Source organism: Chenopodium album, chromosome 11, assembly GCF_948465745.1.
Source record: "Chenopodium album chromosome 11, dcCheAlbu1.1, whole genome shotgun sequence".
NCBI classification, from domain to species: domain Eukaryota; kingdom Viridiplantae; phylum Streptophyta; class Magnoliopsida; order Caryophyllales; family Amaranthaceae; genus Chenopodium; species Chenopodium album.
The window spans coordinates 1401727-1420419 of NC_137844.1; the positions used below are offsets into that span (position 1 = coordinate 1401727).

General features: G+C 35.4%; 1 protein-coding gene and 1 non-coding gene across 3 annotated transcripts; both read right to left on the minus strand.

Moving 5' to 3' along the window:
- Positions 1 to 3064: 3064 nt before the first annotated feature.
- LOC145567111 (protein CHROMATIN REMODELING 8-like) lies at positions 3065 to 9669 on the minus strand. Of its 2 annotated transcripts, XM_081626341.1 has the most exons (7): positions 9471 to 9669; positions 8370 to 8924; positions 7793 to 8189; positions 6010 to 6862; positions 5093 to 5702; positions 4316 to 4783; positions 3065 to 3957 (listed from the first exon to the last, which is right to left on the minus strand). In XM_081626341.1, the coding sequence occupies exons 1-7, from the start codon at positions 9558 to 9560 to the stop codon at positions 3274 to 3276; spliced, it is 3657 nt and encodes a 1218-aa protein (XP_081482467.1). In that variant the 5' UTR covers positions 9561 to 9669; the 3' UTR covers positions 3065 to 3273. The 2 variants fall into 2 exon arrangements, with proteins under 2 accessions (XP_081482467.1, XP_081482468.1); XM_081626342.1 differs by lacking the exon at positions 9471 to 9669 and having other exon boundaries at positions 7793 to 8184; positions 8370 to 8533.
- An 8602-nt stretch (positions 9670 to 18271) lies between these two features.
- On the minus strand, positions 18272 to 18378 carry LOC145569735 (small nucleolar RNA R71). The gene has a single exon (XR_014096276.1). It is a non-coding gene; the product is annotated as a small nucleolar RNA R71 (small nucleolar RNA).
- Positions 18379 to 18693: the final 315 nt, after the last annotated feature.

The window sequence follows — 18693 nt, forward strand, 5'->3', positions numbered from 1 at the left end:
CATTGTCCTCTATTCCTTCAGGGGCTTCATCATCATCTGAGACATCGTCTTCCTCCATATCTATATGGTTATCAATGTCAGCGTGTGACGCTAACTGGGTGTCTCTCAATAAATCCCTGAAAGATTTGGGAGTAGCCCCATTGATTGGGGGTGGAGGGTGAATTACCCCTGCATTAGGGCTCGGTGGTATCCTTCCTTGATGCGGCAAACCCTCATTTTCAACCTCCATAGCAGAATTTTGGAGCATTGTTTCAGAATTCTTATCATTATTAAAAATGACATGAGTAATTTTTCTTTTGGGTTTTTTGTTTGATCGAAAATTTCAGGGGAATTCGGGGGATGCTGATTAGCGCTCATTCTAGAGAGTAGTCACACTTTATTTCTATTTGGTGTGAGATCCTTATATGCTTCGTATATAAATGTATAATTTTGTATTATTAAATATTCCATACTTGGATTTGGGGTAATATATTAGGGGTAATAAAATGTATATAGTAATAGCCACTCATGGGTTCCCTTTAAGGTTTTCCCTTGCTAGATTTTTTCTGTTTTTTTGAAGGTTTACCTCCTAGCTGCAACTCCCAATAGGTTACAACTTGTTTGAATCCAATGTTTGCATTAGTTTCTCCATCAACAAATTCAGTAGTTTAGCCTTCAACAGTCTAACACTACCTTCTCCACACAACCAAAAACCAGAGCAAGGAAGAAACAAATATATACTCTAATATGCAAGGAAACAAGAAATTAAAATTTGGAATATATCATGGTAAGACTTGTTCTTCGAATTACATCCTTAAAACGTCTACATCTCAATAATCTAGCATTCAAGATCGCAAAACATACTAGAGACAACGGCCATTCCATTACATATATTACTCAATAAACTAACAATTCCTAATGCTCCTTGGCACTCATAAGCTGATTTGCAAGAGTCAAGCACCAAATGCACGGCATGCAATCCGTTATCAGTACTTCTGAGGAGCTTGTTGGGTAGGCAAGAGTCCAAAACGCTTCTTTAGCAGAACTCTCTGCCTCGAGAATTTGTCATCAGGGGAAAAGCGAGCTGCATAGTCAATACATAACATAGTCAGGGGATGAATCATGAATGCATTTCATAAACAGTAATGAAAACCGAAAATGCCAAAGTAAATGATCTATTAGCTTAAAAGCCTACAGCCAACTTCAGGTATACGGGAGGTACTCGAATTTAATTAACTAGAGAACATCACAGAACGCCCCATTCAGATGGACAAATGGTAACAACGACTTAAGTTTTCAAAGACCAATCAGACCATCCAACTACTAAAACCATGGCAGTAATCATCCACGAATGCATAACATCTCGAAATCAACCTTGAATTCTAACATTTAAGAAACCAAAACACATTCAAGCATAACAATCAAAAGAAGCCTCATCAAGACTACACATATGCAACAATACAAACTTCAGCATCAACAAAATGTCAAAATTTAATTAAATATCGTTCCGTGTTCTTCAAAAATGCCTTCTAGGGTTTACTAGCACATAACAACAGCAATAACAACACAAATTGTTCAATTTATACAGACGCAATGTGTTTAAGGTGGTAGCAGCAATTTTACCTGGATGAGCAGATTGTGTGGCCTTACCAACAGGCGATTCCTTCTGAAATATCACATGAAATCAAATCAATACTTCGAATTAAGAACCCTAAAATAAAAATTAAAATTTCATAAATATAATTAACCACCCAACAAGGGTGCTCCAATTACAATGTGATACTATCATATTATATTCAATCCATACTTCATTTTTTCATCAAAATTTTCAATATAAGAAGCAACATATCATCAAAGCACCAATATTAATTTACCCATACTAAATATGCAAATTAAACAAACAAACAAAAAATTCAACTTAAAAACGATTTGAGCTAATTACAAAGAAACAGAAAACAAAGAGGTAAAGAAAGAACCTTAGTAGTGTAGACTTTGTCGCCATTATCGTTGATGTAGAATTGCAAATACATTTTTGATAATTTCTTTAACCTACTCAATGAAAAAAAAAAATCAAACCATACAAACAAATTATCAGGAAATTAGATAAATTAAAAACTGAAATTAATGTACTTGGAAAGGAAAAAAAAAAAAAAAAAAAAAAAAAACTGCGATTAAGAAGAAGAGAAGAAAATTCACCTTAGTTTTGCGTATTTGACGACTGTCCTCTGCAATTCTACACAACAACAAAGAGAAGCCCTAAAATGGTTGATATATTTATATGATTTGAAGTTTCGGGATTTTTCTATTCGCGGGACAATTACAGCCCTTATGTCTATACTTGGGCCGTCAAAGTATTTGGATGGCCACTGTTCGGTCCGTTTGGAAAAGTATAAAGGTGAGCAGTGTAGGTTCACGTGTTATGCTAGTTTGTCTCATGTCTAGACGGCTAAAAAATACTCATACTGGGCCAAACACGTGTCGATCTTTCAAAACCAGAGCTCGTGCACGATAAGTTCACGTGTCGTGTGTCCTAACCAACCAACTCCCCTAATCATCTTTCCAATTTTGTTGATTTGGTTAAAATAAACAAACCAACATCGAGACGGCCTATTGTGCTCATATCCAATTCTTGCTAAATTTTGAAATTGATGTCCACACATGGCCCACACCCCACCGGCATGCCTCTCTTACCATGCTGGGCTAATAATGGTCTTGTGCTTGGTCGAGCTATGTAGGAGTAGGACTAGGAGGCATCGGTTGTGGCTGCTTAAGTGCTTATGCCTAAGACCTAAGGTGTTGTTTACTAGTTTTACTTTTATTTATGTCTTTTTACCACCTCTCTTTGTCGCTCAAAATTTTTAAAAATAAAAAAATCAACAATAATCCGACTAACTCAAGCCCTTTTGACCTTAATGGAGTTCTCTTTTTCTCCAGGACAATTTTTAAAGCAAGTGAAGACAATTTTTTAAGCAAGTGAATGCTCTTCTCCTCCAAGTTTGAGATTACAGTGCCCCTTCTCAATCGATTATTAGTTTATTACCCTAAAACTGAAAAAGGTAAAAGGAAACAAAACAATGCACTTCTTTGAGACATGTAAGGAACTAGCCTTGTAAACAATTTTTATTTACAAATTACAATGAATACATCCGTCCAATAATTCTATAATTCTATGGCTAAAAGAATGCACTTCACCTAAAAATTTCCTACCTATAGCCAAAATTGTGAAATACGCCAGAGTAGCTCTCTACTTCACAATCTTCTTGCTCCATTCCAAAGGATATCCATGTATGCAGCTCAAGAACGTGACAACTGATATTCAGGCTTTAGAACCCAAACTGAGCTATTCCGGTTTTTTTCTAGTATAGCAATTTCTTTCAAAAGATTTTTGAACAAGGGCAAATCTTTTGAAGGAATTCTATCTCTAAAATGTTCCACTATTGTGGCAGAACTGGTGCTCCCACCATTATTTTGGATGAATGTGCAGATATTTCGGATTAAAACTTCTGGAGGGACCCCACTGAGATTCTGAGATGCCCGAGAAGGCCTGGTTACACTGGAACCTGCCCTGTTAGAAGAGCTGGAAGCCAAACTAAACTGATGTTCGAGCCCATCACCGACTGCACTAGCCTGATTCCCTCGAATTTTGGCCAGCAACTCAGATGAAGACAATGCTTTACCAGAAGCAGCTCCTGCAACAAATCCATTTGTACCAGTTTTGGGTGCCTCATCTTCTGCTCTGGAGTTTCTTACCAACTGAGAGTTCACTGTTGATCCAAATGTCCGGCGAACAGATGAAGGTGCACCGGCAGCCCCAGATTTTCCTGTCCATGTCGGAACGGATATGTTCTCCCTGCTTCTAAGCATTCGCGACTGACGAAGTGCTTCTGCTGCTCTCTGTGCAACTTGGGAAGCCTGCTCCTCGAGCCTCATTTTTTCCTCATCATGGGCATCCATGATAGCATCATGATTTATAGCACTCTGAAATAGTAAAAATAGGATGGAAATTACTCAAAACATATGGAAACCACACATCACAATGCAGCAACGCACAGATCCAAATGCAAATTGTTTTATTTTTTTATAAAGGTAAGAAAAACAGAGGGAAAGCATAAATGCAAAAAATTGCATACCCTGTATATCAAAGTTAAAGCTTTAGAATAAGATAATATAGCGTAGTACCAGCATGAATCAGATCGGACACGTAATTTTTTTGACATATATATTTCACAGCCTAAAACTCAAACATGTAATGGCAAAAACATCACAATTCAAAACCAAAAGTATCCAGTAAACGATTAGACATACAGAAATAGCCTAACAGGTTTATAAAACTTACATGTATCCCATGTGTGTCAAAAAGATTCTTTAAGAAATTTGTTTCTTCGTCAGCATTTCGACCATTTTCAGCACCTTCTTTCTCTTTGTTTCCACATAAATCCTGCTGCGGGCTATTTTCTCTGTCCAACGCTGTGTCATTTGCACATGCAGTTGTTGCTCCAGAGCAATTATCTTTTTGCTGGTCTTCTTTATCAGTGCTAATAACATTCAATTGCTCAGATAATTGACCAAAAATATGTGAAGTCTCAGTTGAGCCAGCATGTTCTTCATCAGTTAAAACAAAAAGATCCTTCAAATCTCTTGCTTTAAAGAATCTTCGCTGCTGTGGGTTTTTCAAGATCTTATTGGTCAGAAAATGTTTGTATATCTGCCTATGATACACTTTCTCTTCTATAGTTCCACGTGTGATTAACCTAAAAATGGTTACATCACGTGTCTGACCAACACGCCAAGCACGCTCCCTGGCCTATTATGAGTAATAATGTAGTCAGACATCATGGTTATCAGCATTGAGAACAAAAAGAGTCAGAAACTTTTCTTTTTGACATGAAGGGGAAATTTCATTATAGTAAAGCCATACAGCATGGCATACACAGTAACACAACCAATCAGAAAAATAGCATTAGGGACAATGTTTTCAAAAACTTCCCTGAGCAAACATATTTAGAACAAAACCCAATGGCAAGAGCAACAAATAATTCAGTGTATGAATGAAAAATATCACGAAAGTTCTTAAACGAGCAAGTATACATAACATGAAATAATATACACTGACCTGCATATCTGTTGATGGATTCCAATCTGGATCAAAAATTATCACCCTGTTTGCCCCAGTAAGATTTGTCCCTAAACCACCAACTTTGGTTGTGAGTATGAAAATAAATACATCATTTGAATTATTAAATTCATCAATTAATGCCATCCTCTGTTTTACTGCAGTAAGACCATCCATTCTCCTGTAGCTATACTCATTGGCAATCAGAAAATTTTCAAGGATATCAAGCATCTGCTGAGTTTGTGCGAAAAGAAGAACACGATGACCCTGTTCTTTCCACATATTCAGTACTTGAGCAACAACCTTCATCTTCCCACTGCGTTCAGGATTCCCATAGTCTGGATTATGTGAAGAGTGCTCTCTTTCAAGGAGATCAGGATGGTTACATATCTTACGCATCACATCAATACCATAAAGAGAATTTCTATTTCCATCAAATATTTGCTCCACCTCAGAGCTGGCTAGGAAAGCTTTATAAACAGAGCGCTGCTCGGGAGTCAGACTGCAGAAAAGGACATGTTCAGTCTTCTTCGGAAGATGGGCATTCACATCAGCCTTCATTCGACGCAAGAGATAGGGCATGATTAGATCACGCAAGACAACTGCACACCTGGTCAATGAGAAATCAAGGACTTACATTAGTTACATTAAGTCAAGGATAGACTTTTCATTGCTCTGTGGTGACATGTAAATATGGCAACTCTAAACAACTAATTCTTTATATCTTAATTCCATCAATCCATTGTAATTCATAATATTACAGTTCAGGATAATTCATACATCAGCCAACACCAAAATCTACACCCTGCATTATTGGATAAGTAAAAGGTGAAACATCAATAAGTGCTCCATGTAAATTAAGTCAAAAAAGAGACAGATAAGTCATTATTCTTCAAAATTACAGAGAAAAAGCAAACCTGTAAGCTGTGGAGACTTGCAATGGAGATGCATTAGCATAACCCCCAACTTTTATGGGCACAGCAAACTCTGCCTCAAAAACAGGTAAGACTCCTAATTTTCCAGGGAAGACAAAATCAAACAAAGACCACAATTCCGACAGTTTATTCTGAATTGGTGCACCGGTCATTATGATACGATGAACTGTCTGCAGCTGCTTGCACACAATAGTAACTTCTGCATTAGGATTCCTGATACGGTGACCTTCATCAAGTACTGCATAACCCCATTCAATGTCCAGTAGTTTCTCCCCCAGTATACGAAGTTGTTCGTATGTTGTAATAAGCAATCCAGACTCTGATCTCAAAACCCGATTTATCAAGGCATCCCACTTCTTTGCACTTCTTGAGGAGGGAACTTTATCCTGATCACTTTCAAATGACCCTTCACTTTCATATTCACTCTCATCAGATTCAGATTGCTTTTGTTTTCGACCAACATCAACAGCAGAATCATGAAGTATCTCAACATGAAAGCTATGATACCATTTTCGGGCTTCTCTCTTCCATTGCCTTAACAGTGTGACAGGGCATACAATAATACTTGGTTTGTACATATTACTAAAATGCAATGACCCAAGAAATGCTAACACCTGAATGGTCTTGCCAAGACCCATCTCATCCCCAATAATCCCTCCAGCTCTTTGACAATGCAGCTCCCACAGCCATTGAACCCCAACTTTTTGATAATCAAACAGGTTGTCAAATATTGTTTCAGGGATCTTTAATCCACCTTCAAGTGTCACAGATGGAGTCTCGCCACCATCTCCATTCTCAGCATCCTGGGTTTCTGTGATTAAGTCATCCTGTACATCTGCTTTTCAAGGAAAGAAAATATCAGCGCAAAAAAATTTTAGAGTTCAAATGCTTCAATATATCCTAGCACCATGTGGTTAAATATAAGAATCGAACAGACCAGGGAATTCACACATCCAATGTTGAGCATAACTCAATTTCAAATCTACTCCCTCCATCCCATAAAAAAGTTTTAACTTCAATTAAGCACAGAGATGAGAAAAAATGTTATATGTAAACAAAAACATATAAGTAGTAAATAGAGAGAAAGAAGTATAACAGCATTGAAAGTAGATAGAGTATGGTGTTGGAAAGGCAAGTGAAAAAGATTGCTTTGAAAGGTCAATTTCCTTTTATCCCAAAATAGTAAGGGGTGAAGTTTATTACGGGACAGGTGGAGTAGCTAAACTGGGGGAATCCAGATAAGATGTTTGATTGTTTGATAGTCAATAGTTTTAAGCATAAAACAGCAACATGGTTGAGTTTCAGCTCCCAAGCCAATCACACAATAGTATGCATTAGATGTAATTTAATCAACTTTTGCCTGCCCTGCCAAAGGCTTCTTTGTTGGTTGCCAAAAAAGAAACATATAGAGTAGCCACAACATGACATGATGTCGATTATATTCAAAATCATGCATGTGGCCAAGACTCCAACCATGTGTAGACACAATGTTTAAAAAAAAAATTAAATTAAATTAAAAAAAAATATTATGAAAAAACCTTAAAAACACAAATCTTATGGCCTCCACATACTCTATTAAAGAAAATCCAGTAAGATTTCCATCAATTCAATGTTGAATTTCGAGGCTGCAAACAAGCCATTGGGTATAGCAAAATCCAGGATAAAAAACACTAAACACATGGAAATTTTCAGAAGTACAGGTTGTTTATATATATAATATCACATAAAAGCACGAAGCAAGGCAACACAGCTTACACTTACATACCAGGTTCTTCTGCCACAAACTCCTCCTTAGCAATGCGTTTCCGCCATCTTTCACCAGGCAAAGGCCTTCTCTTCTTCCTTTTTGCATCATTACTCTTTTCTCCATCACTGTCTAAACTTTTAGGAATTTTAAAAGACTTATTTAATCTATTAAAAGCATGAGGTGGTGTATCAAGTCTTGGCAAATCTTTTGGCTCAAGCAGCTTAGATGTTGGACGAGCTTGCCGAGCATCTGTTAGTGACCGAACTGCTCTGGCAACACTCTCAGAAGCATGGTCAGCTGTGTCATTCCTGTCCTCCGGCAGGCTTGATGTCCCTGGTTGCTGTATTCGGCGTTCGAAGCCCTTAAGCTTATGAAAAGGTGTAAAAAGTCCTTTTCGCACAAGCTCATCCCTTTCCTACGTCATAAGAGTAATTGGAAACCAGTTAAGCATAGCCTTGAATAGTTATGAGGCGAGTCACTGAAAACAAAATAAGGTTAACATGCACCACTATATAGAATGAAAAGATGACATTTTCAAAGACCACACCCCCTCTCCGCAGAATGAACAAACATTTGTGTATATTTAACAGCTCACCGTTTCAACAAATCCTCCAGATGCAGCATTCAGAACAGCATCGAATTCATCATCCTCTTGGTATGAGACAACCTTCTTCTTCTTTTTGGACTCTTTGTTAGGGCCCTGTACCTCTTTCAACTTCCGCTTTGACTTAGACTCTTCCCTGACCAAATACTTCAACAACTTTTCCTCAACCCCAACAGCTTTTCCATCTTCACGCACATTTGATAACTCTTTTCGAAGTTCAGCCCTTGTCTTTTTCAGGCTTTTCAATCGATCAGCAGCCAAAGCATGCTGAAGGGTGGAACTATTAGGCATGGCCTTATCAAATTCCTCATCATCCTCTCCGTTTCCACCATGACTCTCAGAGTCAATCTCTTCATTCTTTCCCCCGCTTTTCGTCTGCTCAACAGAAGAAGCCACAGCATCTATTTCAACCTCTATAGCCCTTAATTTCTTCAAAAGTTCCACTTGGCTGGAAGAAGAAGCTTGAGTTCCCACGGAATCAGTGAAATCTTCTACTTCTGAAGTACCCCTTCCGCCATGAGAACTGCTTTCAGCATTATTTCTAGCCTGCACACAAACACACAAAATCAATATTTTCCCCAAATTCAGCTTTTGTAAGATATAATACCTTCTTCACTCCCACTTTCCATCAATCCATAATTTCAACAAAACCCCCTAATTACAGGTACCCAATTGTCCACTCCCACCACCTCCCCCATAAACAATTTTGATCACTAAAATCACAGCAGAACTACGATAACCCATCCCTACATTCAACCTTCTACATATCACCATCCGATTAATCGAGGGCGACATTGTGAAAATTTCTAACCTCAATAAACAATTTAGCAGTGTGTGATCATCAATTGAGGATCACTATACATGACTTTTAACTCAAGTAAAGTTTTCCCTTAATTAAGGATAAACTTAGCACAGTAATGTTGGCCTAAAAACACTAAATTGTATCTGCAATTGATAGCTAAATGTATAATTCAATCAAACATTCAAAAAATAGGAAAACCCCACATTGCATAACATCAAAACATAGCATGATCAATCCAAATTAAAATTAAATTTGACAAAACTAAGATCGATTCAATAAAGAATTGTTACCTTGTGTAAGATATCTCTTTCAATATCCTCGGGATTGACAGAGGTAACCCCTAAACTATTGAGCAAAATCGCGTCTTCTTCTTCCTCCATTGTATGGAATTTGATCGATTAAGTTTCAATTAAGGGCCAAGCGATTTTGAGATCAATTTCAATTTGGACAAATTTTATCGGCAAAAACCCTAATTTATACTCTCTCTCCGTGCGCGCGAATTCGCTCTGTTCTGTTCTGTTGAGCGACTTGCTTGAGTAAAGGCTGATGCAGCTATGGGGTCCATGTCCATCCTTCTATTTTTCAAGTACTTCATCCGTGTTTTAATAAGTGTTACACTTCCTTTTTTGGCAAAAGACTACATTAAAATATTATATTTCTCTCCTCTCATGATCCCCACCCAAATCCACTACTACTTTTTTTATTATATCTTTTTTCTCACATTACTTTTCAATAAATTGTGTGCCGGTCAAATTGTAATACTATAATTATTACAACCTAAACCATGTAAAATAAAGTAAAATGCAAAGCACACACTATAATTAGGGTAAATTCAAGTTTCTCCCTAAGATAAATTTGTGATATATCTTCTCTCACCACTTAATCATTTTCTTTTATTTTTTAAATGATAAAACTAAAATACTCCCTCCGCTTTTTAAATACTTGCTCCATTTCTCCATGCGCGGAGTTTTTAGAGAAATTGGAGAAAGTAATAAAATATGGAGGTAGTGGGGTAAATGGAAGAATAAAAAATTGTAAAAAGTAAAAGTAGTGGAGAGAATTGGAGGAGAGGGAATATGAAATTAATAAAATATGATTTATATTGGGTTTACTAGGTGAAAGAAATGAATTAAATATTGTAAAAGCTTTCTAAATAAGGAAATAGAGCAAGTATTTAAAAACGCCCAAAAAAGGAAAGTGGAGCAAGTATTTAAAAACGGAGGGAGTAATAAACTGGCACATATTTCAATTCATAAAGCTGTGAGAGGAGATAAAGTGGAATATCAATTGGGGTTCCCTCTTATTATTACTAGTTCATACAAATCAAAAAGAAAAATACATTAAAAGTTGGTAACTTACGCTTGCGAGAGCCCCGTTAGTAGACTGAATCCACAACGGATGGCGGTGAAACCTGTCAACACAAACTATACCTGTGCTATGCAATAACAAGAACCCATAACATTTGTTGGTTGCACTGTTGTAGGAGAAAGTGTAGAAGCTAGGGTAGAAAACTTGGAAAGGAACCATTAGCCACCAATAGAACTTGACAAAGGAAGGGAGTAGTAAAAGGAACGAAAACCTATGGTCTGATTGAGACAAACTAATGAGCAAAGCTTGATGTTCACAATAAGAGCAATCCCAATGACCCAAAATAAGATTAGTCTTAACCACAACTAGAGTCACATTTTCTTGTGACTCGATACCCATACAAAAGGGTACAGTTGGTCTATCCTTCTCAAATGGGATGAGACACAACTTCATTAGAGCGCTATGAACCCCCAAACCATGTGTAAGGGGAGCCTCTTTCAGGTAGAAATTTTTTAAAGCAATGACTCCGAACATCATTGATACCCAATTGTAGGAATTACCTTTCCTTGATAATTCCTCACGACCCTTCAATACTCAATCATAGACTAAGAAACACAAGCCTTCGTTCTTCCACAAACAACTGCTAGACTCCTACCTATAGACATCCTGCTATGCAAACGCTCTCTGCAGAGTGAAATAGGCAAACAAGAAAACCTAAAAATCTAGCACTTGCGTATTAGCGTCACACCGGTTGCTACTTTGAAATATAATGTTAATATAGGGGCGAAAAGGAAGAGAACAATTCTATATTGCGTTTTATTCAATTTTGTAAGACATCATAATTATGTTTTGGCATTGTTTGGCAATTGACTGTTGGTTGCTGGCTATTTAACTTAACTTGTTTGACTAGTTGTTAGCATTGGTTGTTTGACCATTTGTTGTATGTAAATATGTTTGGTAAAATCAACTGTTATTTATTATATGCAAAATGACCTTAAAGGACATTATTATGTGTTTTTATTCATTTATTACCATTATTATTAATTACTATTACAGATTACTAACTATTACTTATTAATTATTAAGTACTACTAATCATTAATTACATATTACTAATTACTAATTGTTAATTACTAACTACTAGTTATTAAGTACTAACATTTCTAAAAAAAAGTTATTAAGTACTAACATTTCTAAAAAAAAAATTATTAAGTACTGACAAATTATTAAGTAATAATCACTACTCCCCCCGTCTCAGAATACAGTTCTTGTTTGTGTGTTTTCACGGTATTTAAGAAATATGAGGAGAAAAATGGATGAAGTATATTAATAAATGTGAAAACTACAATCATATACAAAAGTTAGATAGAGAAAATGAAAAAAGTACAAAGCATGTGCAAAATTCAAGGGTATTTTTGTCTTTACATACTATCCAAAAATAGAAATAAGAATAACATTTTAGATCTTCAAATTAGGAAAACAGGAACTATATTAATTATGGGACGGAGGTAGTAGTTACGAATAATTATTAAACATTAATTATTAAAAATTAATCATTAATTTGTAATTATTAATCATCTATACTATATACTAAAATAATCATCAGAGTTATCCCTAAAGTGTACGTGTCACATTCACAGCAAAAAAAATTCCCGCCAAATACTTTTTTTTTCCTTACAAAATAACATGATAAAAAAGTTGATGAATAAAAGTTACAATAATTTATAAAAATATTTTAAAAAATATATCTAAGAAGAGAATTTTAAGGGTAAACATTAAATGAATTCAATGCAATTTATTTTTATTTTTTTTTAAAAATGTTATATAAGTCATTTCATTCAAACTAATTTAATTTTAATTGACTTTTATTATTTTCGAATCAATTATTATGATCGAATTCATGCATTGCAAGGGGCAAAAACTAGTGCATGTTACTATACCAATCTAATTTTTTAAAATATGTTATAAAACTAATTCCTTTGAAATTACAAATAGAGTGCAATAACTAACAACCTGTACAGTCAGGTGGAGTGTGCCGATGCAGGGGTGATTAAAATTAATTAAGATGCATCCATTCCCAACTCGAGCTATGTGGGATTAGGATGGGTTATGTGTGATGCAGTCGGAGATGTGGTGGCTGCTACTTGCTTGCGAGTATATGGTCAGTTTGGGGTTAATATTGCTGAAGCTCTCGCTATGAGACACGCGCTTAATTAGTATTGCTCTAGAGTCGGGGTTTCGCAGAGTGTGTGTGGAGACCGACTACCTTAAACTCCATAGCCATGTCTCGAAAGGAAATGCTCCTCCTACTGAATTTGATTCGATTGTTCATGACATTCTGCAGATTGCCAAGAGTTGCCAGTTTTGTTCGTTTTCTTTCGTGAAAAGAAGAGGTAACCGTGTAGCACATGAATTAGCAAAAATGGCACCTTCCTTTGATAGCCTTAGAGTTTGGTTGGAAGAAGTTCCTCATAGCATTTCTGAATTTGGAATGACTGATTTATAAGCCCCTTGAGTGATTAATAAAGTTTCTGCTCCGTTTCTTGTCAAAAAAAAAAAACTTGTACAACAAGTGACTAGTGAGCTTGGAGTTTGGATCCTCTCACTAACCTTTTTCGTCCACTAATTTCACACTATTCCCCATAATATCTTCTTGTATTTCTTTTCTTGGAGTTCGCTATTTCTATTAAAAAAAATATATAAAATAAAATAAAATAAAACGGAACACACACTAATGACAAAATTCGTATATCACTATGATATTTTCTTAGTTAAATGACAAGTATACTAACTCAAAATTGGACTATTTAAATGATTTAGTTCGTTGTTTAATTCAATTGGATTGCGCCATCTACCTTTTAAATTGATTTGCTGGTTGAGTGTGTTCCGAAAAAAATATTCGATAAAGGCTATTATCATAAATTTGACATACGAATTAAAACTTTTGTTACATTGATACTTTGAATAACGCTAAACAACATGACAAAAGTCAATCAAATACAAATATTAACTATGACAAAAGCCAATCAAAGGATAAACTATAGTGTTGCTATTCCAACTATACATTATCGACAATACATGAATAATTCAAACCTTATGGAGACTAATAAATATAATAATTTTCGTTAAGCAAACTAAAATATTAGTGGTGGTGGAACAGCTATCAAAATATAGTCATTTTATTGGACTTGAGTTATAAAAATGAACTAGCCTTCTGTCCCGTGCAATGCACGGGTTGTTCATAGATAATTGTATTGAGAGATGAGTGATGAAATATCAATAAATTAGTATGGGTGTAATGTGTAACAAAAACCATGATTAAAGATATTTATCTTTTTAGACTTTGATTCAAAATGAAGCTTTGTGAAAAAGAAGGTGAGGGGAACTAAAATTAAATAAGAAAAGAAAATGGTTGAATTGAAGAGGGGAGATGAAGATGAAGGGTTTAATGAAAGAGTGAAGAAAGATATTGTAATAAAAAAAAAATTAAACATATAAGATGACATGTGGCACATTGGCTTGGAAAAGAAGATGGAGAAGTGTAATAGGATGAGGACACATGTCTTTTTGGTTTGAGTTTTTAAATACTAAGTATAGATAACTACAACTTACTAGGGTTAACGAGCCTAGAAAAAAAACTCTAAAGATAACTTATTCTATTACAGACTTACATTAAAAACTTGCATCATGCTCAACAATTTTTTTTTTTATATTTGTTTTGTTATTGTTTTATTTTATTAAACACTAGAATTAAAAAAATAAAAAACTAAATAATGAAATAACATACAGTACCTCAAACTAGATTTACTCTAGATTAGCTTTTGATTTTGTCTGAAAAAAAATATATATATTTAGGTTAAGGGTTGATTCTAATTTACTGAACTGAACTGATTGGAGCTGAACTAAACTGAAATGAAATGAATATTTTATGAGAGAAGGAAATTAGAAACTGAACTGAACTATAAGAGAAAGAAATTAGAAACTAAACTGAACTGAAATTAAGCTGAAGAGAACAGACCCTAAATATGATTATTTTATTTAAATATATCTACTAAGCAATAAATTTAATCAAAAATAAACTAACCGCCAAAACAATAGAAATTAACATAGAAATATAAAATACAAAGGCTCCTAAAATTAATATAATCAATAGGAGGTGAAACTTGCCTTATATTAATTTTATAGTATTACATAAAAATAATTAAATAAATAAAAATTAAGCTTTTTCAAAAGCGGATATACTGTAATAACAAAATATTTTATCAATATTTCAACCTAAATATATTTCATCAAATATTTAAATTAAAATTATATTATACCAGCAACCTGATAGGTTAAGTAAGCACAGTTAATTTAGTGTTCCAATAAGTGAGGCACTGAATAAATATTCGGCAATACTTCTTGAGATAGGTAACGGAGATTTTAGCGTACATTAGTAATACATTTTAAAAAAATTATAATTAAATTAAAAGAAATATATCAAAGACAACAGAATCATAATAAGAAGGAAAAATTGTCATAAATAATACGACCTTTCACCCGTCCGCTAAAAACAAGTCGACCTTTTGATTATCTCTTAATAATACCACCTTTAGTACTAATCCGCTCTAATTAGGTTTCATTAAATTGTAACCGGTTACAGTAGGTGAACTAGTGACGTGTCACTGACCGTTGGGAAATTTGTTTTAATTTTTTTTTAAAAAAAACCCCTTTCTCCTATCTTTTCTTTCTATTTATCCTTCTTTATAAAGGTGTTCTTCGTATTTGTCACCATTAACATGAAAACTCAAATGCTCTCTCTTCCAGTGCTCCTTGTTAATTTAAAGGAAAAAAAAAATCAAAAATTGAATGGCTAGCAAGAGGCAATCATGTAGTGGTTCATCGTCAAGCTTTGCGAGGGAGGGAAATCGGAAAATTCGCTGCAGTTGTGGCAATTTTGCGGTGGTTAGATCTGTAAAAAAGGGTGCTAACATCGGGATGAAGTTTTATGGTTGTCCTTTGTGGCCGGTTTGTTCTAAATTGCTCTCAATTGCTCTAAAATGTTCTAAATTGCTTGTAATTTAGTTTAAGTTGATTAATTTGAGTTTGACAGTTTCTAATTGCAAATTCAATTACATTATTGTAGGACACCCAATGTGAAATGTTTAGGTGGGTTAATCAGAGCAACAATGCAGAAGATCTTCAATATCATGTTTTGGAGAAGGAAACAAGAATTTCCGAGTTGGAGTATGAGCAACAATGCAAAGATGATAAAATCAAGAGGTTACAATTGAAGAAGGATAACCTAGAAGAGGATGTTCAAGAAATGAAGAACGAAGTGTATGCGATGCGGGTAAAGATGATGAATTGTTCGAGGAACGAGAAGAATTTATCCATGGCTTTGGTTTTTTCTTGGATTTTCTTTGCTATAGTCTTGTTTTATGTCAAATTTTAGGTGGGATTTCAGGTGGGGTTGTAATTTCCTTGAAGATGTAGTAAGGGGACTTGATTTTGTATTTGTAGTTGGTGTTCAGATGTAATGGTACTTGAATAATGAAACACAATCAGAAATAATTTGATAACATAATCATTGTCTTTATAGATGTGAAAGCTTGGTAACATATAGAATGATTGTTGATATGTCTAGTTTATGTAGTATTTTACCCCCGTCCCTTGGTCATTATTAGTAGTGTTTTTGGCTCTTTAGAGCCACTTTTATTACTAATATGTGTTTTCTAGTGTTTTCGTAGTTTTGGTTGAGTTTTGTAGGGAATTGCACCTTTGGAGTACTTTCCTGGGATTTTATGGAGCAACTACGAGCATTGGAGGAGCACGGCCATCTTTCGTAGCCCAAGATCGGTTAGAGTAATCAAACCGGTGAATAAGGGCTCGACTCGTGTGAAGACGAGGCATTTGGACCGAATGATTAAAGCCCCAAAGAGGATATTTGGTTTGGGCCAAGTTACGAGCCTAAACGAGGAGTCCAAGCGACCCAAGGGGGTCCGCCCGATGGTCCGCCCGATGGTCTGCCCGATGGTCCGCCCGGTGGTCCGCCCGATGGCGCGCCCGATCGGGCAAAGAAGACTTATATCGCAGCAGTCCTTCGCCCGATCAAAAAGGCGCGCCCGGTCGGGCGGTGTGGCGCCCGGTCGGGCGCGTGTCTCTGATAGATCTTTTAAGCATCGTTTAGTTTGTTTTAGTTTAGGATTCTTGCTTATTATAAATATGTTTTTGTTAAGCAAGTTTAGGATTCTTTTTTACACTTCCTTATTCTTTCTTTACTTTTGTAATTCTTTCTCTTAGATTTTCTCTCTCTACTTAAGCTTATTTTCTCTCTCTACACTATATACTTTGTTGTTTACTCAACTCTTTATTCTGATTACTTTGGTAACGATTTCTTTTCTCTTAATCTCAGTTATTTATTTTATTCCTTCTATCATGTTTTATTTTATTGCTTTGATTAGTTTAGATTTAATTATGTGTGAGTAGTTCTCTTTCTAGGGTTTATGGGGATCCATAAATAATATGAAGGGGTAATTTATTGTTGTTAATTATCAATGCTATATTAATTTCCTATTGATTGATTTAATGCTCTGTGACTAGATTAGGCCTGATCTTTTATGCATGAGTTTGACAATATTGATTCGAGATTCGAGAGATGAGAATTGATGTTTAGGTCTAGTTTCAATAGGCAGGTTAATCTATAAATGGTTAAGTCGAGATTCGAGAGATGAGATTTAATACCGGTAGATTAATTCTGTGATTGTAATACGTAGCGAAAGCCCTTTATTATCTGGTTAATTGATGCATTAATGATTGGTTATTATGTTTTACCCTGGAATATTATTTATTGGTGAACCTATGCCCTAGGTCTTTAATTCATTGATTCCTCTTATTTTATTCTCCCTACTTATATTCTTCGTAGTATAATCTTTAAATCACAACAAATTGTTACTAATAATTTAGATTGCTATTAATTAATTAGGAATAGAAAGACTAGTTTCCATGTGGATTCGACCCTACTTCCCTATCTACTTTAGTTAGAGGACTTAGGTAATTACTTTTGATTAGGTGATACGACTTTAGCCTGTCAAAATTTGGCGCCGTTGCCGGGGAAACGGTTTTATTTTTATTTCTAATTGTTTTTGTAGTCTAGATTATTTTTCTTAGGCCTCAAAGGACATTAGTTCTTTGAGGTAGTTCTAATATCTGTCTTTTTAGTTCTTTGTTTATGCCCAGGTGTTCCAGATCAGGTTACATTCCATTCGATCCTGAGATCGAACGCTCATTTCATAGACAGAAGAATTTTTGTAAGCAGATCCTGGCGGGTTCTGGGAGTAACAATATTCCTAGAAATCCATTACCTACTTCTAGTGATTCGGAGCACTCTTCTGATTCAGAACTAGAGATGGGTACACCACCACCACCTCCACCTCGCAAGCTTAGCGATTATTCGCAACCATCCCTGAAGGATTTCCCACATCTTTCCCCTACACCTGATCTCTAGGGAGTCCAGTTCGAGATCAAGCCCCAGTTCATAACGATGATAGAAAGAAAGCAATTTAGTGGAGCTAAGGGTGAAGATCCTAATCTTCACATTGCAGACTTCTGTCAATATTGCAATACTATTAGGCAGAATGGGGTAACGCAGGACCAAATCAGGGAGATTCTTTTTCCCTTTTCTTTATGTGGAAAAGCTAAATTATGGTTTAATGGTTTGAATAGAGTTGCACTTGGTATTACTAACTGGGAGACTCTTGCTTTAAATTTTTATAATAAATATTACCCTGCAGAGAAAACAGCTTTATTGAGAAGTGCCATTCAGAATTTTGCCCAGGAGACAGATGAAGCATTATATGAAGCTTGGGAAAGATTCAAGGATCTGCAGAGGGAGTGTCCCCACCACAACTTGGCAAAGTGGCAGCTAATTCAAGCTTTTTACAATGGATTAGGAAATGCATCTAGGACAATTTTAGACTCCGCAGCTAGCGGTAGATTTATGAATTTAAATGTTGATGATGCAGGTCAGGTTATTGAAGATATGGCGATCCATAATTCCCAATATGGGAATACTAGAGGTTATGCTAATAAGGGCAAACATCATGTTGATTCAGTAACCCTTATGCAAGCTCAGCTTACTTCTATTTGTCAGAAATTAGATAGCCTTACTACTAACAATCCTAATTCTGTTGCTAATGTTTCTGCTGTTGATAATAATGCTAATGA

Excerpts from the sequence above, each read along its gene's own strand:
- LOC145567111 (XM_081626341.1), bottom strand. The coding sequence starts at position 9,560 with ATGGAGGAAGAAGAAGACGCGATTTTGCTCAATAGTTTAGGGGTTACC. Across the intron at positions 6,863-7,792 it reads GTTTGTGGCAGAAGAACCTG|ATGTACAGGATGACTTAATC; the intron begins GTATGTAAGTGT and ends CTTGAAAAGCAG. Across the intron at positions 5,703-6,009 it reads CAAGTCTCCACAGCTTACAG|GTGTGCAGTTGTCTTGCGTG; the intron begins GTTTGCTTTTTC and ends CTCATTGACCAG.